Below are 27,161 nucleotides of genomic sequence, written 5' to 3' on the forward strand. Positions count from 1 at the left end.
TCGTATACCGTACCCCACAAGCCGGGAAAAGGGTAAACAGGCGCCCTGGAGTCATAAACGGAACTTAAACCCTCACTGGAAACATGAAGCGAAAACCGGGTCCGTTGAGAAACTCGTTAGCACGGCGGAGAGATGGCGGAATGGATCATTCCGAAACACATTTCTCACTCACTAACTTTTCGATTAGTGTTTCTGTGTCTGTGCCTAGATCAGTGGGAGCAGGGGGAGACAGAAGTGCCTAAAAAGGGGCGCAGCCTAAATGAACGGGAATCCATGGCATAAATTTAGGTAAAGAACGGGTGCGCCGAAGATCCCAATAGGATCACTAACGGGATGGATGTGCGAGATGTGCGGCTCCGTTATGAGAGTGATCGGATGAGGCACATTATGACACACTAAGCAGTAAAAGCTCGATCTCTGTACACCTGTAAGAGGGCCAGGTGTCGAAAGGGCGCGGTACGTAAACGAGTAAATTAAGCGTTTTGGGGAGAGGGAGATGTCTTGCGCTACGTAAAAGGGTTGGTGGGAGCGCACTACTTATTGCGTATATTGGAACAGACGGCCATCCTACCGCTGACCGGTTATAACACACTACAACACTACGAACTAGAGCCGGATCAGGGCACTACACTACTGGCACGGCCAGTCTTCTGCTAACCTGAGTGATAGCGCTTCTCGTTGTGCGTTACTTTACGTTGCGTACTGCGACGCGTGCGGTTTTGCTGTAGCTGCTGCTGCTGCTCCCGCTGTTGCTGATGCGACGAGGAATGATGATGCCCACCACCGCCACCACTACCACTGCTGGAACGATCATTTCTATCTCTACTACCACCACCACTACCTCCCGAGGAGGCAAAGATGTTCTGCTTCTGCTGCGAGGCTGGATGATGCAGATGCGACTGGATGTCGTTGACGTATCCGGGATTACTTCCGGCGCCTCCGCCACCTCCACCACCACCACCACCGCCTAAATGGTTAGAAGTTAGTAATTAGGATGAAACAAGCACAAGTACACACACACATACATACATACAGACACACAATAGACACGAAACCACCACTAAAATGGGAAGAGATTCTACTACCGGGGTTGCGGCGCATCATTAAAATGTACGTATGAGAAACGCATATATGTACAGTACTTCTTAACTCCTTCTTTCTTTCTCTGTCTACAGGCGGCTACTACTCTTACGCTAGATGTCCCTACAGTAGCAGCATGCATTGCCCACTTTCATACCCGTGCACCCCAACATCATACCCGTGCATTCGATTCGCATCGCTTGAGGTACTTTCTTTTGTAAAACTGCTTGCCTCACACGACTCAGCCGTCTTTTTGCAGCAGGCAAGAGGTTCGACACTCTGCACAGTCATGTCATGCGCGAATGTGCGCGATCACTTCCGAAGCAGCCTGCAGTTTTGCTGGTAATTTTCCACTTTCTTACGCCCTAACATAGTTGCTGATGCAGTGTATGCGCTTTTTGCTTGTACATTTTTTGCAAATGAAGACTTACGGATCTATTTGAGAGGCTCCAGCTACGATGGTTTAATTTGGAGACATTAGTTTCCACCTGTGCTCTATTGCCTATAAAACAACCGACTTCCGAAGTAAGATAAATGGGTTTCGATAAACAAAAGCAGAAGGAAAACACTTTCCTTTTTGCTCGTTGCAAATGTTGCCTAGATATGCCATGAAGATGACTCTAAACGCTACTAACTTCCAACAAATAAAATGATTGATGATCGAACGTGTTGAATTTTGATTGCAGTACAAGATCTTTAGCTCTCCAAACTTTCGCGACAAACGAGATACTACTTGTCGGTGTAAAAATTAGGCGGAGAGTGTCACACAATCCAACGTGTGTTACATGAGTTCCGTACACAAATGAAGCTGACAAACTACCCGAGTCCGGAGCAATTAGTCCCTCTACATTGGTCGCTTCTGATTGTCATTGTGTTTGTTTTCATCCAGATTGTGGCGCTCACGACCTGCGAGGAAGGAAGTCATAAGCGACCGCGTGCTTGCATTCATAACCATCGCTTCCTCAATCATGTTTTCTGTTTTGCTGTGTGTGTTGCGTGACTTCGGCGGTGGAGATGATCGTCAACGCACTTCCTCCACAAATCCAAAAACACAGAAACTCGCCCAACCACACACACACGGGGTCCGGTGTACCATGGCTAGATGATGGAGCCATTAGACATCGGGTTGAGCTGAGGGCTACGTTAAATATCAACCAGAAATGAAAGGAAAGGAAGTCACATTCGGCCACACCACGCAATACGATCGTCAGCATTCCGCCGGACGATGTGTGTGTGCTATGCCCAAGTACAGTTAGTTCTGGAAGCGATCATCAATTCTAATCAAGACTTCGTGTGAGACTCTGATCGGGGTTCGATGTTACCGTAAGTGTGTATCATGAGGTACACCTTCACTTTGACCCACGACATTCACTGGACATGCATGCATAGGAGGAGAAAGGTAATCGTCGTTATATTTCAAATACATTGAACCCTTCTTGTAGCAATTGAAACCTCATATCTCAAACAGAACTTCCTAAACGACATCTCCAACCCGGAGGTTGGGAGTGAACGATAGCATTCTGCCGGACATTCGAGAAGCTCCGAAGTTAGCACAACCGCGGGAATTAATCCCAACATGGCGACACATGGCGTCGGATTAAACGTTCAAAGACGCGCCCCGCGTGTGGCATTTGGGCTGGCGGCTGAGGTGGTCCGAGACTAATCGTTTGGCAAGAAAAAGGCCGCACCACCATAAATCAGAATTATTCCGCAAACTTGTGCAACAGCATTATCGGGCAATCCCTGTCAACACACGCCACACGGTGGCGCGCATTCCGCGGGTGTCTGAATCTTTGACTCTGACTCCGCAGCATCAGAGTCTTCCGCATACGTCGGCACCGTCTAACGGAGGGCGCGATAAGGTCAGCAGTGCATTGGTTTGACTTCACGTTCACGCGGCACATTCCGGCGACCATTAAGTCATTAGACAGCAATGCACACAGTGGTGGCGGCGAGTATTATCAGCCGCTTTAAAAGAGAAGTAAAAAGTATTCCTGGTGTTCTTGTTTTTTGCTACGCAGTGTGAGAAAGTGGAAAACATACCAAAAAATATTTATACGCCTTTGCGTTGCTAAAACCATTTTGCAACAGTACTGAACTGAAGAGCCTGACAGGATGTTTGTCGTACGTTTTGCAAACGTTAAGCAACTATTTTCCTGATGTTTGATTAATCGAGTGCTCGAGTGGGAGCGAACCTTTTGGGGTTGGTGTAAATTTGTGCCATGTTTTGACCGTGCTAATTGACATGGCAGATTAGTAAATCTCCTACGCACTCCACGCACATACACGCTTACGTACATGCCGTGAGTCGTTTGCAAACGGAAAGAGTAGTAAATCATAGCCCTTATTCCTAGATGATTTGGTTGGTTGTTTGTGTTTTATGGCCTTTAATGTTATTATTGTTATTTTGTGTCTTCGTATGATTACGCATGTTAAAAACATTACACCATCTACCGATTACTGTAGTCGAGCAACTAAAGCGGTGGTTATACACATCACAGAGCTGTTAACTTACCGTGCTGCACATTTTTGGACAAATATGGCTGCAAGAGTCTTGTTCGCTTCTTTTCGTATCCTTTTTGGGTAATGTCGCCTGAAAATGGGGAAGAAGAAAAAAAGGAGAGCAAAATTAATATCAAGCTTTTGGTTTGGAAATGAAAATATTATTCAATTAGGATCTTTTTGCTCTGTTATAATCTACCAATGATTTTTTTAGGCTTTTTAGCCTTCCCAACTTTGTTGATGCTTTATGTCATCACTCACCACAACACTCTACTCTACATACGTCTTATGCCTTTGACCTTCCGTGGGATGCATCAAGAATCAATCAGAAGCACTCTGAACGTGTCCAATGTGCTCAACTGGTTCCAAAATGTTTCAAACATATAATCAAAATATGCGCAAAGGTACGAATTATAACCTCCGAAACAGCAAATGACCACTTTGTGCCAAATTGTGACCCCATCCGGTGCTGATCGCGCATCCCTCTTTCAATCGTTGGTGGAAGGTTCGATTTTTCTACAAAACTTTCGCCACCCACGGACCAACCGGACCAACATCATAACTGATCGCAGCATCTCGCTTTGCGACTGAAGCATCGTGTGACATACCAGCGTCCATAAATCATAACACTGCACACTTCATTTATTTGCTTGCTCGTTTTTTTTTTCCTCTAACTGTTGGACCATAAATAATGTTGAGTGCCGCTCCATCTCGCCGCTGCTCGGCAAGGTAACGCAAACCGAAAGAGAAAAAAAGGTAATGGGATGTGCGCACGGATGCAGTGTTGCGCGCGAGATATGTGTGTTTGGTGCGCGAGAAAGCGCAACTTCTCATCGGTAGCGGCGCGCGGCTTGCGAAAATTTGACTCTCACAAGTAATGCACTGCATGCTAATTGGAGCGCATTCGTATGGCGGCAACGGAGCAGCACCAATACTGTGGCGGCGGCGGCATCGACCGACTTCTGATCGGAATCATCTCCCAATGGTGATGGCGGTTTTTTTTCGAAAGTGACCATGGTTACCCACATCCAGCGCACACACACACATACACGTGCTGGAAGATTTGTTTCATTTTATGTTGGTTAGTCCTACTACACGAAGCAATTCCTGGCACTCGATCCGGAACCCTGTGAAATGGGATTGAGCTATATCATCAAACCGAACGAAGCTTTTTTTCCGGTGGGAACGAAACCGATCGAGCAGTGGTAGCAGCAGTAGCAACGGGAATTCATGGCCACCGTGGTAAAGCCTAATGGGAAGTTGATTTCTAATTTCCACGCTAAATTTGACCACTATTTCCGTCCGCGATTTTGGCCGCCCGCGAAGGCGAGCGGGGGTAGGCAGATGAGGCGCGAGCCCTTTTGGTACGTGTACGGGTGTAACTAGTGCGCGGCTCTGCTGCACGTGAAGAGCATCGCGTGTGTACGGCTCATAGTTACTCCAATTTAAGCCCAGACCAGTCCTGCTGAACTGCTTTTGGAAGCGATCTTTTAGACAGCGCCGTGGCTTCATTTTTTTGGGAGCAAATATGAAGCAATCGATCGTTTTTTTTTTGTTCGTTAAAGAAACATAAGATGCCGCCGCCGGTCGAACTACTTTCCAAATGCCCATGGTCATGGCAGGCAGCGATCGTCCATGTAGGTGAACAATAATTTGCAACTCATTGCACAGCATCCCCCTGCGGAGGTCACTTACTCCAGTTGACTAACGGTCTGTCTGTGTGTGTATGTGTCTGGTTGCGGGGCTGTAGCTACCGTTGAGAGAGTACGTTCTCGCTTGCACCGTCCAACGTACCGTTCTTTGTAACGTAACTCTTCGGAAGCGCACAGGCGACGAACCTTGATTAAAGTCTACATGTTATTAATTTTTGAACGGAACGGCAGCGTAGCGATTGGAAGAGGTGGCCGTCCAAAGCAGACGAATCACGATTGCCGAAGACAATAGTTCGATCATTGATCGATCGACTCGAACGGCCCACAGCTGCGTTGGAACTGCACCAAACACACGTAACCTTCACTAAAAAAGGTATTATAAAATTATATAGAAAACCTACAGCTTCTGACGACTTGGTCTTACACAACTGTTCTAAGAGGCATCTGAAGCAAACCAACTTCTGCTACTTGCTCTTTCTACACGCGGAAAGAATTCTGTTGAGTGTTTTGCGCCGGAGGTGCCCCAGTAATGAGCGGGTTTATGCATAGTGAGGGGCTCTCCGCTGAGTTGATGACGTCCTACTGGCGCGAGACGCTGTCCAGACTGCACTTATAACGGTTGCAGTAAACGCGGTGCGTGGTGGTAGTGGTGTCCGAGCCGATCGTAATTCAATGCCCGGTCTGTACACACCAGATGACCAGACAACCACACCACCACCACCGCCGCCAATATCTCTAAACGATGCGTGGCGATGTTCCACCCTGTACAAAGCCTCCCTCTCTAGGGGAAGATGCAATCGCTGCTTTTTGCTGTGCTAAATTCACCTCGCCCCACACACGCTACACCGCGCGCATTGTTTTGTCATGCGAAGGGAAATTGAGATCGCACACCGTTGTGGCTGTTTATTGGCATTTTTAATGTTCGCTAATTGCACACCCATTCCGTGCACGGAAGGGTTCCCCCTGCTCTCCAACGCATCACCACCACACGCTTCCCTGATTGGAAGCTCCCAGGGTTGTGCACGGATGATGCCATGTTGCTGCTGGCGGGGTTTCGCCTGCGCAAAACTCCACACGCGGACCTCTCGTTCATTTATTCTCTCCTCTCGGGATGGGACGAGTGTAAAACGAGAGCTAGTTCTCGGGGTTTAGAATGTTTACTTCACAATGGGGGACGCAGCAACCGGGTATACAACACAACACATCGTCTGCATCTAATTGAACGCAGCAAGCGTTCCACGCACAGACGAAACGCGCAACCCGATGATGGGCGGAGAGTTTTTCATTCTTGTAAGCGAAAACAATTGAAGGTTACTTGCACTGGCCAGCCAGCCAGAAGATCTCTGGTAAATGACCGTTTTGGATGAACTTTGTCTTGCAACTCGAAACGAGGTTTCTCTCCTGCATCTTGATACAGTTAATGAAGATGCGCGCGGGAGTCGGTGGAAGCGAATGTTATAAAACATTCATAAGCAAACGGGGAGCGTTGGCAACTTGCAAAGCACCACACCATCATTACCACACCATTATAATCCAACCTTCGCTGCGGCGGCTGCAAATTTGCAAACCACCTAACCACGCGCAACCCCTCTCGTCTAGTGGTAGAACATTAAAAATTTACTTACTGCTAGATAACTATTATTTCCAACCAGCTAATGAAGTTTACCTCGTTCCGATGAGGAAGTATGGCGTGAGAATGCCCTCAAGGTATTGCAATAGAAAAAAAAACACACACACTCACGCAAAAAGAAGACATCTTCCTCCCACCGTTCAATTGACGCTTCTTCACGGCATGTAAGATTTTACAAAAAAACGGCGAGATATATTTTAGCATGTACCAAAAAAGGGGCAACCTTCACGACCTTGCGCGCTGCTGCCTCGCGCCAGCTGTACAGCTTTTGCCCAGTGTTTGCGAAACGAAAATGATCGTAATTCAATTTGACCATCGTGAAGAAATAGAAGCTCAAACAAATGGTCAACCGAAACGCGCGAAACACGGTGTGCGTGTAGGTAGTTGACAAGGTCTGACCGTCGCCAGTACAGAAAAACGATTTGTCCAACATGCAACGGTGAGAAGACAAGCCAAGTCGCGCTCTTCCTCGCTAGGACACATTTAAGCATCATTTGCCTGTCGCACTCACGTAGAGTAAGCTTGCAACCGCGCCGCACTTGCAACGGAGCGTTGTGCAATGCGAACTAATTCCCGGCGGCATAATTACTACCGTGTTCGTCCGCCTGCCGTGGTCCACCGTCGGAAAGGCGCAGCCAGCTGCAGCATACACAAGTCCCATTATTTGTGCTCCGGCAGCCTCAGTTGTCCCTTGGCTGGTGGTTGTTGCATCCAAAAATAACATCTTACGTAAGCAGCCCGCCCCCCCCCCCCCCCCCCCCATCTTTGTGTGCTTCTTCCTCTATCCTGAACGCGGGGGCCCAGAGTCTAAAACGTCACGCAAGAAAATCGAAGAAACGCTCAAATTACACCCCGAACTGGAGCACAAATGCACCCTTCCAAAAACGGCAAAGGGTAACGGCCGAGAAGTAATCGGTTCTATCCTAACTTCACGCGCGGCCCTATAACAACACAAACTCCGCCGACCCGAAACGAGAAGCTCCAGGTGGGAAGTGGTCCAAACTTGAAGCACTGGCCCGGAATCATTCCCAAGAAGCTCCAACAAGAAAACATCAACTAAAATTCCGCCACTAAATTCCTGTGACACCTGGTACTGGGCATTCTGTTTCAACTGTCCAGAGAGCTGGTTGGTGTGATCTCCCACGATCGCCCTCCTCAAAAAAAGGCTTTCAATTGGTCAACCGTGTCGCAGCTAGCAGCATCAAACGGCATCAATGTATCGGCAACTCAAAAGGCAACCCCCGTCAAATGGGAGTGTTGTGCAAATCAAAGCTTAATGATCGTAATAAAAACCGTTACCATGAACATTCGTCCAAAACGTTGTCCAGCTTGTCCGGAGGTGTATTAGCGGCTATTTGGATAAGAGGAGACAAGTTAGAATTTCGGAACAACTGAAGCGCTGGAAGCATTACGTTTTTGGAGTTCATTCTAGCCATCAGTAATTCCACAGACTCCACACCAAAACGAGACCTCTTTCCAATTCCCTCTTAAGCCTGCTATTTAGATCATTTCAGCTGGACGCGATCAGCAAATAAAAAAATAAGAGGAGAAAGGTGGAAAGTCTTTTTATTGTGCCGTTTTATATCACTTGAAGCCCCACAAACTCTGGCACGTAATATTTCATCCCATTCGCATCGCGTTTTGACACCGTGTGTCGAGCAATCAATCATCGACACCTTACGGGTTACGGCCCGTTGGCTTCGAACTGCACCCGCCCTCAACCCCACAGGAACACACCACTTGATATTTGAATCGAATTGGACCCGGGACTTCGGGAGTACTGGGCGCACATAAACCTTCAGTTCTGCACGCGATTATTCTTGACGGGACATGCAAATACACGCCACCTCCACACGCTCGTCGGAGGTTGTGTCTCTCTCTCTCTCTCTCTTCCGCTACGCTCTTTTCCTTTCCTGGAGGGGTATGAAATTATGGCAGGACAAGACTTATGCGCCCGGTACACAGCAGTGGCGGGAACTCATTTCATTTGCAAAAACCGGATCGAAACGATTCCGACAGTTCTGGCAAGCGGCGGTTGCGAAAGACGCGTGCGTCACACCGCCATCGACATCGGCACGGGAAGGAAAGCCGTGACGTATTCAACGCGCAGCCCCGCCACGGGCTTCCAGAAGGCAGGAAAGGAGTAGGTTTTGCCATTTGCCCCAATGGCGAATAGTTTATGATGATTCAGCGGGCCCCGCCACGCGGGCCTGATGCTCTGGTACGAGTTTTATTAAGCGCTATCCATCTTTGGCAGCCGCAGCAGCAGCAGTTGGTGGATCTAAATCCATAAATCGTGTGCCACTCCTCGAAAGAATTCATCAACCTTTTGCAACACGCAGAGGAATAAATTTTTGGAGGAACCGTACGCAATTCTTGCCCCGATCGGATCGATTGTGAAGCAGAGCAGCGCGGTATAGGAATTTACTCCCAATTCCTCATCAATGCCACTCTACGGGAACACTCCCTAACACGCCCGCACACTAACGAGATGCTAATAGGATGCGATTTAGAGGGTTTTAAATCGCTAAAAGATGGGCTTTAGTTTGCATACATTCAGGGGGGCCAACAGAGAAGCCTACCTACGTTATAGAAACTACGGGAAACATTTGGAAAACGAACTCTTTCGCACCATCATTTTTGGAGTAGTTTAATCTAAACAGTTACTCTGCTTACACGCGTCTGATATGATACATTAGAGATAAAACCAAAACAATATTTAACCCGCATGCTGACCGGAAACGAGACGTTCGTTTTTTTAAGTGCTTCTGACCTGGCTGACTCCACTACCTACAAGACACCGTTGATGGTTAAGCAGAAAGTAACACACCGTTGCTTATCTGAAATCGCGTAAGATGTGAATACAAGCACTTTGATAGGTTTATGGATCGTAAACACAAAAACAACCACAACAACAACAACAGCATCTACACCCATTTTTGCCGTGGCAGCTTTACGGTAACGATGGTTCCTGTGAGTGTGAGCTGCAACAAGCCCTCGGGGAGTTGTAGTCGCGGACACCCACACGTGCCAGCGGTCCCCTGCATAGGCGGAAAGGTTTCGATTCGAAATGTACTGCTGCTTCTGCACCACCTCGCCACACGAACAACACACACACACACACACATGGTAACGTGGTCTGGGGGAGCATGTTTGGCTAGACTGCAACCATTGCCGCCATTGACCTTGACTAACGAGGATCCGGCACTCCCCACCCATGCCCGTTGGGATAGGAGAAAATCGGATCGGATTAACACACCGATGTGATCACCGGGTCATGAGAGTGGCCGGAGTGGAGTATGGATTATAGTTTATACAAATCGAGCGCTTTAAGTGGCATGTCGGGGAAGAGGGTTGATATTTTGTAAAACGTCACAAAAAGACTGTAAGACAGTGTCGGCTTAGGAGTCTTGTAAAGGCCGAGGAGTTACATAAGCGGACATTTAGAAAGGAATCGGTTGCTTTTTTTACATAACCATGATTGAGGAATTCCAACAATCTACAAAACATTTAGGAAATGGATCCACATCATTTGCTGTGTTTGGGTCCACAAAACACCATCGTGACATAGAGCGTACACAACTGGAACTGGATGTAATATAAGCAGAAATAGTTCAAACTCTGCACACTTTGCCCTCCGCGCGAGTCAAGGCTGAAAGAGAAGCGGGTCCATAAATATTTACCACGACCTCCGGATAGCACTAATTGTTTTTGAACCTCACACTGTGAGGCACCTAATTAGTGCAGAGACACCACAGAGAGGATATATTACGGCACAACAACTTTGCTTCATATCATTATAGAATTGTCACCGATAAGCGGGTGGTGGGCGACTGCAGCGCGATTGTCAGCCATGTAGCAACGTTTTATTTTCTGCCATCTTCATTGTGTTCGTCGCTGGCCTTCTCACGGAACTGTGAGGTTTACTTTACTTGGGGAAGGATGCGCATTCCGCTTGCCAAACCTCAGGCAATGTGGTGCGTTTCCTTCTCTCAATTCAACAACGATTTTAAGCTTCACTTGTCACACAAAAACGAACGCTCTCCCCAATGCCAATTCAGTTTGGACGCAGAGCCAACAAGCAGGCACTAAACCAACACCAGCCAGAAAGACGTGAAGTGTGGCTTTAAATTGATTTCCTTTCGCAAAGAGCCATTTGTTTGGTTTACTGGTAGCTAAAATGGCTTATCATTTCCGACTGCAGAACAGAGCAGCAGCCAGGGTCGGGGCATCATTTGTCAGACGCGAGTGACTAGAGAGAAGCAACAGATGTTACATCCACTAGATGAAGTAAACACTAATGATGATCGTTGGGTTTTGGGGTGTTCCCTAGTGACACTAATGGTGTACACCTTTTAAGCAATCTTCATGCCGGCTTCTTCATTTGCGCAGATGAGTTTCATAAACGGAAGTTGGCAACCGTGGAGTGAAAACCTCCTCCTCCTTCTCCGATAGTATTCAACTGTCACACGGCCACCGTCAGGCAAGACAAACAACCCGTGTAGCTCGAGATTTATTATTTGTCCGTGTCAATCTCCTTCTCCTCAACTCCATCGTGGAGTGGTATGGAGTGTCATGGTTGATTTACTTCAGGATTTATTGTGAGCAAAATATGAAATGCATTTTAATCGCCCTGGTTGGATGGCAGTTAATCGTTTATGATTCCAACATACAACAGAAAACGGCCAATAAAACCTCCCCCTGAGTTCACTTACCCCAGTAGCTGCCACGCCGCAACGTCGAGTGGTTTTTCCGCACGGTACGCTTTTTGGACTTTTTTCGCTTCACTTTCTTCTTGTGGTTCACGTGTATGATGTTGATATCGTTAAAATCAAACACATCACAGTAGTTCTCATCGTTTTCGTCCACCTCCTCCTCCTCCTCATCATCGTCCTCTTCATCTTCATCCTTCTCTCCAGCGCGCTTTTCATCGCCCTGCTCACCAACTAGCACTACCTCGTCACCGTTTCGATCGAACACACGCTTGGCGCCACCAACCTTCAACAAACGGGCGCGGCTCAGCCGACCCTGGGAGTCCTTGCGCTTGGGTGGACTCCCCGTGCCGGCCTCTTCGAAGCACTCACAGTCACTGTTCACCTTGTCACACCGCACACAGTACAGATTGTCACCGAGGCTGTTGATCAGGAACTCATTCTCACTAAACTCTTCATCCTCCTCCTCATCGTCATCGTCATCATCATCCTGGTCCAACTCTTCATCGTTATCCTCTCCGTCGTTGTTTTTGCCCATGTACCGATGCCTCAACGCTTTGTCGCCGTTCACCGACGGGAAGATGCTGGCCAGTGAGATTTCGTTCTGGATCGCACCGGCCGACCGGATGCGCTTCAGGTCCTCTCCGGGCGGTGCTGCCGTCGCGAGCTGGAAGTTTGAATCACCGAACGGTGCCGAAATGGACCGTTTGTACACGAACGCGGATGATGCCGCGCCCGGCTCCTTGTACCGGGCGACACTTACGGACGTTTGGTTGGGGCGTTTCGCGGACAGGTTGGCATCATCCCGCAGGAACTCTTCCTCGGTATAGTGCGACCCACCGCCAACATTCATCAGTGATTCCAGAGGGCTTCCGAATGGGCGAACTTCGTGAAACAGTTGCTTCCGACCACTAGCGGTCGTCGTCGAGTGGGCACTGCCGGACCCGGATTTTCCTCCCTTCGCTGATTTCCCCTGTCCGGTGGAGCCGGTCGTTCCGCCCGTACTGCTTTTGCGCTTGTCCGGATGGGGAAACACAAACTCCAGCCCGGCATCGGTCTGCTGAAAGTACCGCTGCTGCAGGGCACTGTTCTTGAAGCGAATCGTCTCATTCTTCGTCACTATGAACGTGTCGTAGTAGTCGTTCTCTTCGTCCTGGTCCTCCGCCTTAAGCGTTGATGTTCCTGTTGCTCCTACCGCCGCACCGTCCGCTGTACCATGCGTCCCAAGAATAGCGGCCCGACCGGCCCCATAGTCCCGATAGAACTCCTTAATCGCCGCCTCGTTCATCTTCTTCTTCTGGATGTAGTAATGGCGCAAGCGCTTCAGATGCTCCTCGTAGAACGCTTCCAGGTCGTGGATTTCCTGGTTGTACCGGCGATCGTTGCAAAAGTTTTCAAAGTCCCGCGCAAAATCGGGCGCCTCCGGTTCGAGCGGACCCGCGGCAGCAGCTGCTACTGGCAGCTCACCACCATTGCAGTCATCGCCCAGCTTGCTCCAGTTTTCGTCGTACAGCTCGCGGAAAATGTCCTTCCCGGCGACGCGCTGCTTGCGCATCGATTTCTTCCGCTTGGACGAGTTGCGCTGCACCACCATCACACGCTTGAAGTACCCGTCCCGGCTGACGGCCAGCTTGGGCGGTTTGCGGCGTTGGAGCAGTGTCGCCTTCTTGGACTTTCGGCGGAACAGATTCTTCGGCTTGGTAAGCGTCAAGCTGAAGCCCGAATCCCGCGAAGACATTGATTTGAACGATTCGTTCTTAACCTTCGGCGGCGGGACCAGCCGGGGTCCGGCGTTCGACAGAATGGAGTCTTCCTCCTGCTGCCCGAGATTGAGTTGCTTCCAAATCCGGCCGGTGTTGATCGAGTAGAACTCTTTGTTCTTCGTGAACGGGTTCTCCTTGATGCGTAGCGCGTACGGGATGCTGTTCTCCGGCGACGGCAGCTCCGCCTCGTCGTACACCGTTTGGTCGTAGAAGATGTTGTTCTCCTCCTCGAAGTACTTGCTCGGGAAGATAAACTTCGGCTCAACGGGTCCGCCGTTCGCATCGCCACCTTTCGGCGTTCGCTGCAGCTCAAAGTTGTCGTGGCTCTGGAACGTATGGTTCGCGTCCTCCACATCCAGCGTGCCCGTTTTGCTTGCCGATGCCTTTTTCGCCTTCTTCCGGTACTTGTTCTTTTGGTTCTTTAGCTCCACCGTACCACCGCCGCCGTCAGTCAGCGCACCGTTTAGGTTCTGCGTCGAGCCACCGCCCCCGCTGCTGTGCCGCAGATCCTTCTCGTCCACCTTAATATCGACGTCGATCAGATCGAGCGCCGAATCGTTGCTGAGCTGTCGGTTCAGATTATCTTCCGGCTCCTTAAGCCCGCCGCCACCGTCCGATTTGGATCCCGCGCTTTCGATCCCATCCACCTCCCCGCCCTGACCACCATCCATTGCCGGGATGCGGATCACGATGCCGTCCCTCGACTTGCTGCGTATCATTTTGAACGTTTGCGTGTTGATGCGGGGTATGCGCGAGGGACTCCGCGTACGATCGCTACGATTCGTCCCGTTGGTGGGCGTGGGACCACCACCAGGCGGCACTGGCGTGTCCTTTACCACCTTCACTACCTGCGGCCGATGGTGGAGCTCCCGGCTGAGCGTCGCCTCGTCCGGGCAGGTATCAAAGCTCGTCTCCAGATACCGCTCGTTGACATGGGTCGTGGACTGCATCAGCGCATTCGGCTCGCAGTACGTCCGGATCGTCACCAGCGTGGGCAGCTCATTGGTCGCCGTCTTGCTCGTGCTGGTGGTTGCGGTGCTGAAACTGCTGCGGAACGATTTTTTCGACGACGCATTCGTGTTGTTATGATTGCCCGCGTTGTTCGTCAGCGTGTTGCTCTCGATCGTGAACGTGCTGATGCTGTAGAACGACTTATCGTCTGCCGTGTCCTCCGGCAGCCTGCAACTACTGCTGCCGCCCCGCACACTTCCCTCGTGCGCTTCCTCCTCCTCCGGGATTGCGTCCGAGCTGACGTTGATGTTTACGTGCGAAATGTTCCTCACACGCCCGGCACCGTTGCCCGTGGCAGCGTCTGGTGCGGGTGGTGACTTCACCGAGCCTCCTGCGATCGTCCTGCCGCTGAGATCATTATTTTGTACTTCATTTTCGAGCGATTTCCTGGGCGCGGCGGCGATGGATGTATGCTGCTGTTGCTGCTGCTGCTGTGCCGTCCCTGCCACCGTCTGCTTGGAAGGTCGCGGTGGTTTCTTGATCTTAATTTTCTCCACCTTCTTCGAGACCTCGTACGTCTGCTCCACCAGGTTGCGGTTTTCATTGATGTACCGATCGTTGATTTCCTGCAGCGCGCGGATCTTCTCATCCAGCGACGCGTCGTTCGATTCTAGCTTCTCCTCGAACGTGAGCTCCTGCGGGGAGGATCGTTTTGCCGCCGAACCGGACGCACCTGTCCGGTCGGACGAGTGCGGCACCTCAAGGGCATCCTTCTTGTGCTGTGCACTGCCCTCCACCGCATGCCCATTGCCCGCCGTTAGCTTCTCCGGGCCCTTGACGACCTTCGCCTGATCCTCGAACTCATTGATGTTGACGAGATTTTTGGTGGAGCCGCGTAGGACCGCCGCCGCATTCCGCTTGCGACCCCGCTCGAGGTAGCTCTTCCGTATGCTGATGCGCTTGAACGAGTCGCTCCGCTTGAAGCTTTGATCGATGTTCGATTTGTCTTTCTGCTTCTTCTTCGTCTTCAGCAGGTTCCGGATGGATTCGAACGTGATGGGCTTCATGGTTTACGCTGAGCCCCCGACGACCATTCCTGCTCGATCCTGACTGTCTGTCTCGCCCAAACCTGAGCACACGAAACTGGATCGGTTGGGTCGTACCACCCTATACACACAACAGGTCACTGCTACGGGTCCACGGTGGTACGGGATTCATTTTCGTGCTGTTCGCTTGGTAAGCATGGCTTTGTAGCCCGTTGTTGCAGGGGCTTGATGGACCGCTTGATACTGCTGTTTGAGAAGAGAAGGAGATTGGGAGGGTATTCGAAATGTCGTTTTAAAACCAAAAACACTGCTGTCAACTCTTCGGTAGATATCGCACTGGATGCAGCGACACGGCGACCACAGGTTTGAGAAATACAATACGATTGATAACTTCAAACACAAAAACAGCAAACCAAAAAAAAAAATCAACACAAAAAAGCACACAGTAATAGCAACGGCATATCCGTTTCTTTTTCGTCGTCCTTCCGTACGAACGCGCTTCGGCGGACTCAATATCACATACGCTGCGTACGCGGGTAGAGTGAGCTGTTGCGGACCGATCCTTCCTCGTTATGACCTTGACGCGGACTAACCGTTAGTGTGGCGATCCGCAGGTTTGCCTTGGCAAACAAACGCACACACACCAAGAAGCAACGGTGTGTATGCGGGAAAGTGCAACACACTCGCGCAGAGCTCGCGCGAACAGGGGGAGCAACAAACACAGTTTTTTTTTTTGGTGTGCGTTCACGCATTCGCAACTCGCTACTTTCCTTTTGCCTCACGGGCACCTCAGGCTGTTTAAGGCCCGAACGGACGCGAACCTCTCCTCGCACATACCACAGCACATCCAACAGGGACGGGGAAAATTGTACATGGCCACCACCGCGACTGTGTTTGGGCGGGAAAAGTTTCGAGCAAAACAAAACACGTAAAAAGTGCACCACTTCTTCTGCGCCAAACGCCCACCTCTGTCGAACCTCATCACTTCAGAAGTCCACGCAGACACACATAATGAGCATTTTGCATGTACGCAAGCGAGTAAAAACGCAAATGTGTTGCTTGTTGGACAGAGGCTAATGAATGAAAAACTTCACCATCAGCGCGTCATGTCTCTACTCGCGAGGTTGTTGGAGATGTATTGGAAAACGAAGCGAATACTTGCAGCTGATCCTACCGCAGATACCCGAGGTACGATGTAATACACTCGGACAACCAAAACACAGCGCAAGCCTTTGACCGATGTACCTCCCGGAGCCGAGAGCGTACGGTTGAGGCGCGAATATGCTCTACTCGTGTAAGTTGTTGAACCCGCGGAAGGCGAGGCGTTGTTCTTCGCAGTCACAACCCTTGCCAACTTCAACCAGAGCAACGGGCACCGCTGCTCGGTCATTCGCTTCTATCAGAGTCGAGAGTTGGGTGAAATAGCGGCGAGTGGCACACGACTCGAGACCCGGGTGGACTTTTTTTGGGAACTCAGTAATAGGCCCCAACGGGACCCAAGCCAAATGTATGTGTAACCTTCAATCGTTGGTAAGTTCTAGACCGGAGGACCCAGAACCCAAAACCCAACGAAACAGACCCAGAGCGCAAAACGGTAGATTTCCGCCTCAGTCCGCTTGACCAGAGAACGCAGCAAGCGGACCGTTGTTGACTCATAAACCCGTTCTACAAGACTGCCTGGGGGTAGTTACCGTACGATTGGAGCGCGCAAAGCGAGGTCGTCGTCGTCGTCACACACCGAGGTCTGGAAATCAAATTCCGCGTCGGAGTCAAATATCGCTCGATCGCACTCTGCATGAGGCGAGTTTTTGGTACCACACTGAGAGAGACGCGCGCGCGCACGTCTAAATATGGCCGGCTGCAGTAAATGTGTGTACCAGAGACGATCACGCTCCAAGATGGTTATCGCAAAACAACGTTTCGCAAAACGGTTGTAGCAGGCACCGTTTGCGCCGGCAAAGGCACTGGCAGTTGCGCACTGTCCAGGAGACCCAACCAATGTGGTCAAGGTTCTAGTGAGGTAATGATGCTGAGGCTGACTACTCTAGGTACCCCGTCGACCAGCAGCCGTCCAGAAACCACCGTGTGTGTGTGTGTGTAGGTGAGAAAGCCATGCAAATGGGAGATATAGGCGCCACCCTAGGAACACGGCGGTGTTGCGGTTTCCACGGGTGCGCGGTTGACACCATTTTCAACGTCCGAAGAGAAAACATTAATTTGCTTGGGGTTTTTCTTTTAAAAAGGTTCATCGCTGCATTAACTGGCACGAGATGTAGCGAGGTATATCATGCGATCAAAGCTCATTTCCAAAACTTATCGTTTATCTCCTGGGTCACGCACAGGGGGGCACCGGTGCATCAGAAAGTTATTACTCCGGCGCGTCCGACGTTTGTTCGACGGTTATCTTCCGATCATTACCTTCTCAATTTTCTCAACGCTACCGGGCTGTAGCTGCTGCTGATTCTACAGAGGAACGCATGCTACGCTAAGGCAAACGAAAGAGGTATCTCGCGTTTATCTCGCCCTTAACTACTGCTATCATTGCATCCGAATTCCAATTTCCCAGAGCCCAACCCGCCTTGCTGACCGTTTGCGGGCTCGACTCATCTTGGACATCATCTTTACGGTTCTCGGTCCGTTAATGAGTCCTGGTTTTACCTGCCTGCCACATATCGACAAGGTGTGTTTGTGTGGATATCCATTAGACACACCAACAACAACAACAACAACGAAAAACGGTTCTATATTGAAACGCGACCTCACTTCTTTTCACTCCACAAACCAGATCCATTCGTATCCAGTATTTCTGGTCTTGTAACTTGAACGCCCTTACCCCCAGCGTCCACTCTTTCTAGCGTGCGTACGGAACCGAAACACACGAAAAACGCAGGCACTACCCCCCTTCTGTCGGAAAAGCCGGATGGCGTGCGGACCTTCGCGAACCACTTGGGAACCAAATATAATTAGGTCAGTCATGAAGAGAAGTCTCGTGAGGTACACACCGCTCAATGCAATGCCGTCGCTGAAAAACTGGGTTTCATGAAAAACAATCACGAACCAAAGCCACTGCCGCTGCCGGTTACATCAAAGCCTAGATGCAATGGGGGTCGTCTTCCCTTACGTGATTTGCCACCGAACCACCGGGGCGCTGCGCGGTTTTTGGCGAGCGGCATAAGCAACCCGCTGGTAAATATCTGGCAGGCTCAATCTTTGATGGATGATTGGAGATGCGGGGGATTCTCCTCTGCTTTAGACAGCGATCGATTCGATCGGTAGATCTCTCTGCAGCCTAGCGATTGCTAAAAGCAGTCACTTTGCACCATTTAGACGCACAGAATCTTACCGGTGGAAAAAGCTGAAGTACCTCTTTCCTGCCCGTTCGAGTATCAATTGGACGGACAACCCTTGAACATGATCTTCACCACTTCACAATTCCTTCCTTCGTGGCACGAAAATAACAACACAGACAGAAAGTGTTTTGCACCCAGGGTTTGGGAGGCTTGATTTCCAAGGAATCAGGAACTCCAAAATGAGGCTCCAAGTAAGTACCGTCCTAAAGATACCGTTAAAGAAATCAAACTCTCCACAACGGACACTTCGGCTGTCCTCATCAGCAGGTTGGGCGCAGCATTTTTGGGGTTACATTTATCTCTCTTCCTTCCTCTCTCTCTCTTCCAGTTCCAGAGACGCAAGTCGTAAAACAAGAATCGAATAAAAAGTTTAACGTCGATGTAAAATGACGAACTGTTGCGTTTTTTTTTACTTTTGTTTCTCCGTTCGCGAACGTGCTTTGTAGAAAAGGCTGGGTTTTGCTGGTGAATTCAGTTTTGGGCGCTTCGGCGGCGGAAGTGGGAAAGCCCGGTGCAAACGACAGGCCGGTGTCCGGGGTTCCGGGGAACGATTGTATAACTCAACGCACGCTCTTTTGTAGGTCACAGCACGCGCAGTCAGGAGGCGTCGTACGGCGTCGTCGTCGTACCCTTACGCGTCTCCCGAGGGCACGGAATGTGCTCAAATGGCGAATGATTCGACACTATTTTATGACCATCAGTTCTTCTTCAGTTACGTCAGATGGGTGTGGGGAGGGCTGGGAAGGGCTTTGGACTCATTTAGAAGATCATCTTTCTCGGTCATTTAGCACTTCTTAATGTCATTAAATGGCGATCGGGGAATGCGATGTTGTTTAAACGCAGTGATGTGCGTTTTTTCTTCTTCTCCTGATTGAAGTACACAGTACAGAGAAGACGGAGCTCTCAAATTACCGCGTCGAAAGTGATCTTCAAATCATACACCGGAAAACAGGGCCCGGTAGTCTACTACTCTCACAGCCTTCTCCAGATGGTAAAGAAAGCGTACACACCACCGTCCCCTTGCTGCTGCTCAACACTTTCCCAAACAAACTCCACCGAGTGCACACAGAGAGAACGTAATCGAAACCAGCACAGTATGTCGTAAGACATCGACGCTTATCGACGCTCAATTAAGTCGCATCTGCCCCGTCTGCATCAGAGGTGAAATAACGACGCGGCCAGAACGAGGCGACGAGCGGTAAGAAAAACCACATCTCGGAGCGCAGCCACCGGAAATACATTGGCGCTTCTCTTGTGAAAGTGTGTGCGTGCGTGTGGTGGGGACGTGTGTTCCGCTAATAGCCACACCAGCCACACATCCACAGCGGAACAGGAGCGGAACCAGGCGTAATGATCTTTGTCTTGCTGCGCCTCCAAAACCGATCGATATATACGGGTGAGGAGTAGCTGCTATCAAGCGCGGCCAGCTTTTCCAGCCCCGACATAGATTATATGCACAATAACACATTGCATGCAGGGCGGAAAGGGTAGCACACTTTTCTGCTTAATTTGAATACTTGTCGAACCGCCGACGTCGTCGTCGGAGTGTTGTGAGAAAAAAGGGCAACATAACATCGTACGAACGTACAGATGCTCTCTTCTCTCTGTGAGGAAAGCAATGAAAAACCTCCTAACGAGATGGGCAAGAAAGTGGAGTACTGGGCTATGTACTCTTGATGAAGAAGATGTGTATCACGAGCGGAAAATCTGCCGGGAAAAAAAACCCCGGCACAAGCAAGCGTTCAAACGAAGGGAGCAAGGGCGGTGGTGGCTTTGGCGGACGAATTTCAATTAAAGTGAGATCATGTGCCCTGAAGGGCACGGTGGTTACACCGAGTAGTACAACTTCCTCCCTTTCCATTTTGGCACGTGGGGAGCGGGTGTTTTCTTGCTGTTTTTATGCACTTCATCGCTAGAAGAGGTCTAGAAAACTGTTGATAACCAGACCAGGAGAGAGGCTTTACTTTTAGTTCGGCTCTCGGTCGAATCTCGTCACGTGGAGGAGAGTGTTTTTTGTTGTTGCGGTTTTGTCCTCACGGGAGATTCTTCTTCGTGTGTGACGACAGCGGCACAGCACGTGGAGATTTATGTGTATCAACGCGATGACTCTAGTCATTGTTAATAAGCAAATAAATCAGCCCCGGTTACATGCATTTATGCATGCATTTATCACGACCACGACGCCAAAGACGAAGACAGTGGGGCGCGACGACCCATCGTAGACTGTCTCATTTACTTTGTGTATGTTTTTTTGTCTACCTTGGAGCATCATCTTCCTCCAATGCCTTTGGGAAATGTATCAGAGATTCCCTTCTTTCCGCTCGGGGGTTCGTCGTCTACTATGGAAATGAGTTCAATGCATTTTTGATTAAACTATTCAATGCCCGCGAGACGGACGCCCCTTCCATTTACCGGGAAGGGAGAAAAGGCGGAGGAGAGACATCAACATCAAATACGAATGTGCAACAAAAACTAGAGCACAACTAGAGCACACATCTTCGCGGGAGGGAGTAGTTCGGTAGTGCGCATACGGTGTGAGAGTGTTATGTTGGTAGCAACACTTTTTTGTTGTTGCTACCTTATCACTGCAGACTTGCTGCTTGTTGTGCGCGGCTACATTGATTGATTGCACTACTGTACATGAAATCTGCATTACACACCCGCGCATGTGTTGCATGTGGGAGAACGATTTGCTCGACTAAGAGTCATGGGGTTTCTATGTATATGAGCAGATTTCTCCCATCAATTTGCTTATCATTCGAAGTGTCGGTAGGGGTTTTTTTGTTGGTTTTCTCCACTCTAATTAACAATCCTTTAAAATATGGCAACGAAATTGATGAGTGTTATCACTTCATCTTCACGCACAAGTGAGGCAAATATTTAAATTAATCCGTTCGATAGGAGTGGTACTTTCCCCCCGAGCACAATTTCTATTCGATTATAAAAATAAATAGCTCACGCTTTCATAGATAAACGTCTTAATTTTATATTTTTGCGTATTAAATTTTGGTTTCATTTTTTAAGGCCAAGTGTATACCAAATTACACAAATTGTCGACAAGATCCATGCATTTTTGATAGCATTTGAAAAGGTACTAAAGCAAAAATAATCTTGATGTGTCATTCATCATCTGCTTTAAGTCATCCTTTCGACTTCAACAACAAAAAGCCCCATCATTTTGAACATATTCGCTTGCGCAACAGTAGAAAACAAAAACTGCACTCTTCGTCAAGATTCCATCGAAAAATGTCGATCACGTTCTGCTGCGGCATTCGATACCGATCGCAGCAGCATCACCAATCGGGAAAGCTTGCGCTCAGCGAAATGTACGCTCCCCGTTTCATCATTCGCATTTCTACTGACCCCTCGCGGGCGCGCGCGAAATTCCCGTTGTGCCGAGCAGAACAAGCAGTATATTTTTTGCAGATTCATTTAAATGATTGATCGATGGGGATCTTTTTTGGCCCGTCGATGCTTTCGGTCACGATCGATCACAAGAATGTCTCGCTCTCTGAGCTTCCTTCAATCGTGATTGCTGGCTGCATCATGTCGATTTTTAACCTCATTTAGAAAATAGAGTGTGCTGTGTGTTTGAGTATAAGCTGTTTTGCTCGCAAATAAAAAAAAACGCAGGTGACATCATCCGAAGTAAATAATCGCACCATTTAGAACGTAGCAGCATTGCGGCATTAATTTGAGCTGCATAACTCGAAACATTCCACTGCTCCGCTCCGGGACCCTTTTTACCTGCCGGGTCCGATGACCGAACATTGGTCATTCGCGCTACATGTGTCCGCGGGAGAGATATTTTGATGAGATTACGGTACGGCGTTGTGTGCTAGTTTGCGTTCCGGTTCGAGAATGTGAGATGATTAATGCATCTTTGGGGTGCAAACCGGTTGAAGTGGTTCCTCGGCCAGTCTGGAAAAAGGTACGCACACACACACACACACACACACAAAAGAAGAAGCAAAACGCAAAGCATCCCTTTTCTGGTTCGAAGATTACCGGTTATGCTGCCGCGACCGGTATATTGGTCGCAGGAGGACGCGTGGATTAAAATTATCCCCCTGTGTGTGTGCGTTTGAGCTGCAAGGTACACTCTTTCAGGGAAGAATTTGTAGGCCACGCGCTCCTGACACTGTCCGCTTTATTACGGCACCAGCCGTGAAGCGCCATTATGCATCATTATCTAACTGTGCAAAAACGGTACAATGCAGCATGCCATGCACAGGGGCAGGAGGGAGAAGGCTCGCGAGAGAACTTGTGTTTTGCAATTTGCCGGTTTGAATGTCCACCATACACCACCATACGATAATCGATTAATGTTTGCTGTGCGACGAGTCTTAAAATGTTGCCAACCGGTTATGGTTGGCAGAGGAGCAATGGGGGCAGAATTCAAGAATTCTTGAAGCGACATATAAGCCTAAAATCAACTAAGTTCTACCCCGGACAACGGTATGTGGACATGGTTCCATAAGCTTAGGCACTAAGCCTTCGAAATGTCTTCATTTTCGTTCCAATTACATTCCGCAATCTACCTCCCAAAAAAAAGGAATTATTAAAACGTTCTTCCGCGTAAACTCGCTCGTCGTTCTAGTGGGCGGAGGACTAAAGGTTTTATTTGCCCATCGTCCATCGAAAGAAACTGCTACCGTTACTGAAGTGTAGCGTAAAATACGATTCTGTCAACAACAACAACAACAACAAAAAGCATAGGCTGGAAAGTACTTCCGACTACAGTTAGGACGTCGCTTCTTCTAGCGTCGTTTCAAAACGTAACAAAAACGTATAATCCAACTCCCAAATCATCTTAACCGAGGCAGCTCAACCGTGCCCGTGGGGGAATCAAGTGGTGAACTCTCTCCCTGCTGGCGCTCAAGTATCCTCCTCGACGTGTGCAACTCTGCGAAACGAAACGAGATCTGCCAAAAAAGCTAGAAAAAGCTGCCACTTCAAACTCTCCACCATAACCAACACACACCCAGAAGAGGAGAGTGCACAATTAGCATGGCATGATTTAAAGTCGCACGATTTCTGGCCTCTCTTTTCGGCTGGAACGAATCAGAACCAAGAGCATTAAACAAAAACGGTTGGAAAAGCATCTTGCATCCTACTACACTCTGCCTCTTTATACCGGACGCGGAAGCATTAAATCGTGTTTTGGTTCTCCAGATGTTTTTTTTACGAATTTAGGCTACTGCTCACGTGGCCTTACACTCACGGGACACTGGAAAAGACGTTTGCCCTAGAAAATGGCACACTCGACCATCAATGCATGATGCTTCTCCAAAAAAACGACTTTGGCGCCCTCAACCTAACCCGCAAACCCATCCGTGACCATTCCTCACTTTTAATGTGATGCCTTCGCTTCTTCGGGTCTCTCCAGATCGTTTCTCTCGGGCTTTTCCCGTTAGCATTAGCGTCAAGATGTAGGTCTGTGAGGCACGAACATTTTCTTGCACGAACTTGAACTCCCCCGGCGGCCGCAAGGGAATTTGCAAAGCCACAAAACTAGCTAGCTAACCACCTAGAGGCTTATTATGACCCACAGAGACCAATGGCCACAACGGTGTAACAGATGGCCGCAAGCTGGACGCTTAGCTAATGCATCCGCGGTTCGAGTGATGCGCGAGCATGAAACAATGTTCTACTTTTTTGCTTTCGCTTTGCACATTTGGGCAGCAGCAGTGCGCCAAACTAGAGTGTGGTTAAATTATGCTAACCGTTGTTGAAAACAATGAAAGTGAATTTAATTAGTACAAAAAGTTTAGAGGAAATCGATCCCGCCAGATGGAGGTCAAGTAGTAGTGGGACTGAAATTAAAATGTCATTTAGAGTTTGTTTTTGGAAAAGAATTACCAAATGCTACCCCCAAAACTGCGGAAGTTTACTGTTGAAGGAGGAAAAGATGACCACTAGTCATTGCAACTTTACCGACGCGAACGTTCGCATTCCATCGGTTCTTTGTGCGCTTGTGCTCGACTGTTGTTGTTACGACGAAAATGGCGTGGTAGGAAGTAATAAAGTGGAATGATAAATTTTGCCCATACTTGCACGGCACACGTAATGCTGATATAAACAACGCACACAAGCACCTGCCGTCAAGGGAGACAAGGAAAAAAATGGTGCCATGGATGCCTCTGGTGGCATCTGGCAGTTGGTTTTATTTTCGTCAAACGAAGAGCCCGGTAAAAACAAGAGCTATGGTGGTTGTTGTTAGGCTTTTTCATATTTTTTATCATTACTGCAGCCACATATCAATAGTGGAATAAATTGTCTATAAACAAATCGAGCTATGTAAAGGTATTGAGGTTCTTTTTTTTCAACTAGAGCTTATTAAATACTAATTAATTCGTCTCGGTTCGAACGAGATTTGAACTCAGCACGATTCTATTGAATGTTTTATGACATTCAGCGCTAACAACTACTGTACGGAACGAGTCAATGAGTTCGATGCAAATCGCTTAATATAAAGAACGCAGCTCTTGAGATCACAGACTAAGCGATTACTTTTAAATTTTGTTTTAAAATTAATTTTCATTTTAAATCAAAATGTACAGAATATATGTTTGCTGTATTCTGCATCCATTACGTTCATGTGTTTTAATTTTATATTTTCTTTAAACGTCAATTTAAACTCAAAAGCCCATAAAGAACCTACTTCACAGCATTGCAGGGCTGAGACAAATATTTCACAGAACTAATGCTTGCAGCCAAAGGGTAAAAGTTGACCGTCTCTTGCAGCATGCGAAGGAATGTTAAGCGCCATCACATCAAAACCCCTCAGCTAACCTCAGCCCCCAATACAATTCACTTTCATTTATATGAAACGCTCATTTCCGGCTGCATTTTAAACGCCATTCAGACAGTGCGCATGGATAATAAAGTAGATGAACTATCTTAACCTCATTTATTAGCCCCGTTTTTGGCGCCTGAGATACTGAGCGTTCGCGTTAGCGTTCGGCGCCTGCGCCCATAAACAACCACTCTGACATAATTCTCACACTAATTGGCACGAAATGTGTATTGGACGACGGGGCGGGTGCTGCTCTGCCTGCCTCTCTGTCTCTCTGAATATTGCCTTATCCCACAGACGTCTCTTGCATCCACAAATCTCGAACCCCAGCGGCCCAGACACAGGCCCAATGGTAAATGGTACTCTGTGCAACCGCGGGATTCGTCATCGTATTTTGCAATTCCATCAAACGGAAGAGAGAGAGCCAGTGGTGCTGCAGGAGGAGAGGGAGGCCGTTGGAAAATTTATTTTGTTGTTTCCCGAAACAAAACGTACACGTATCGCAGACACAAACGTTCATATTCCTTACACCCTGCCCGGGAAGGGGTCATATCTTTCACGTCCCCGCGTAAATTAAGCCACTCAAAAGCTGTGACACGCGCGTGTGTTGTGGGCGGGCGACGATTGCTTCATGCCCGCGCGGCCCAGCAGGGTTCTCCTGGTGTGTCTTGCTGGCTTGTCGGGTGGGTTTACTTTCACGGTGCATGATGCAACGCCGGCACTGCATGCACTTCTACCTTTTTGCAATTCGGAGGTTTGGCTTGCCAGTTTAAAAAAGAAAAGATAAATGGGAGTTTTACGGAATTTTGTTGGTGCATCGTGTGTCAAAAAGGGCACCAACGGTGGGGGCAAAAAGAAAGTGTGACATGTCACTGTTTAAGGTGTGAGCCTCATCATCTCTAAAAACGATTTGGCTGAACATCTCGACAATGTTGCACAATCCTGCCTCCAATTCTAGGATGTGGCCGAGTCCGCTACGCCGTTCGATCCGATTTCGCAACTACTACACACTGAAAGCGGAGAGGGAGAATGAGGTGTAAATTGTGTGCACATCATCATGCGGCCAACACACACCCGACGTATGCCCGAAATGGTAAAACTTGAATTTAAATTCGCCACGCCAGAAACGTTCGCACATTCGCATACCGAGAGGGCAGTATGGGGTGGTTCGGTGCTACATCTTTTTGCTCGGTGGCGTGTTGGCGCGGCATCCACACACGCTTCCAAGGCACGTTTTGCATAGATGCAGTTGCAGAACGGAGATGCATGAATGGGGAGAGTCCGGAGATGCTCGGATCGTTTGGCTCTCTAGCACGTTAAATATTCATCGTCGTTCGGTCGAGTGCACTCTGGTTAATATTGGATGCCAAGCCCTGCACAAACCCTGCCTGGTCGACACGTCGTGTTTGGACGTTTGGTATTCTGGGTTCTGTAAAAGGAATACACCATATATTGGAGTTTTGTGTCGATAGTAAAAGTGTTTTCACTGAACGCCTGCTGACCTGCTGACTTGCGGTAGATTCTTTCGCCGGTAGATGCAAGCAAGGAAGGAGAAATCGAATTTTAAGTGGAACACACATGGTGTAAAATGCTCTGCGCGTTAGGAATGTTTCCTCTCATAAAATTATGCCAATTTGCAGGAGGTGCTAACAACCAGCTCCAATAGCTCTAAATGG

At 48.8% G+C, this 27,161-nt stretch overlaps 1 protein-coding gene across 16 annotated transcripts in view; it reads right to left on the reverse strand.

Moving 5' to 3' along the window:
* The window catches only part of LOC120959852 (disco-interacting protein 2), a 164,281-nt gene that overhangs the window by 20,923 nt on the left and 116,197 nt on the right, over positions 1-27,161 (reverse strand). For 5 of the 16 annotated variants that reach the window (XM_040383546.2, XM_040383554.2, XM_040383545.2 and 2 more), the window contains exons 2-4: positions 11,580-15,582; positions 3,596-3,673; positions 659-967 (exon numbers count right to left, since the gene is read on the reverse strand). In XM_040383546.2, the coding sequence (XP_040239480.2) occupies positions 659-967; positions 3,596-3,673; positions 11,580-15,357 (4,165 nt within the window). In that variant the 5' untranslated portion in view covers positions 15,358-15,582. The remainder of the gene's footprint in view (positions 1-658; positions 968-3,595; positions 3,674-11,579; positions 15,583-27,161) is intronic. The other 11 variants (XM_040383548.2, XM_040383547.2, XM_040383544.2 and 8 more) reach the window with 5 other exon arrangements.

This window comes from Anopheles coluzzii, chromosome 3 (genome assembly GCF_943734685.1).
Source record: "Anopheles coluzzii chromosome 3, AcolN3, whole genome shotgun sequence".
NCBI lineage: Eukaryota > Metazoa > Arthropoda > Insecta > Diptera > Culicidae > Anopheles > Anopheles coluzzii.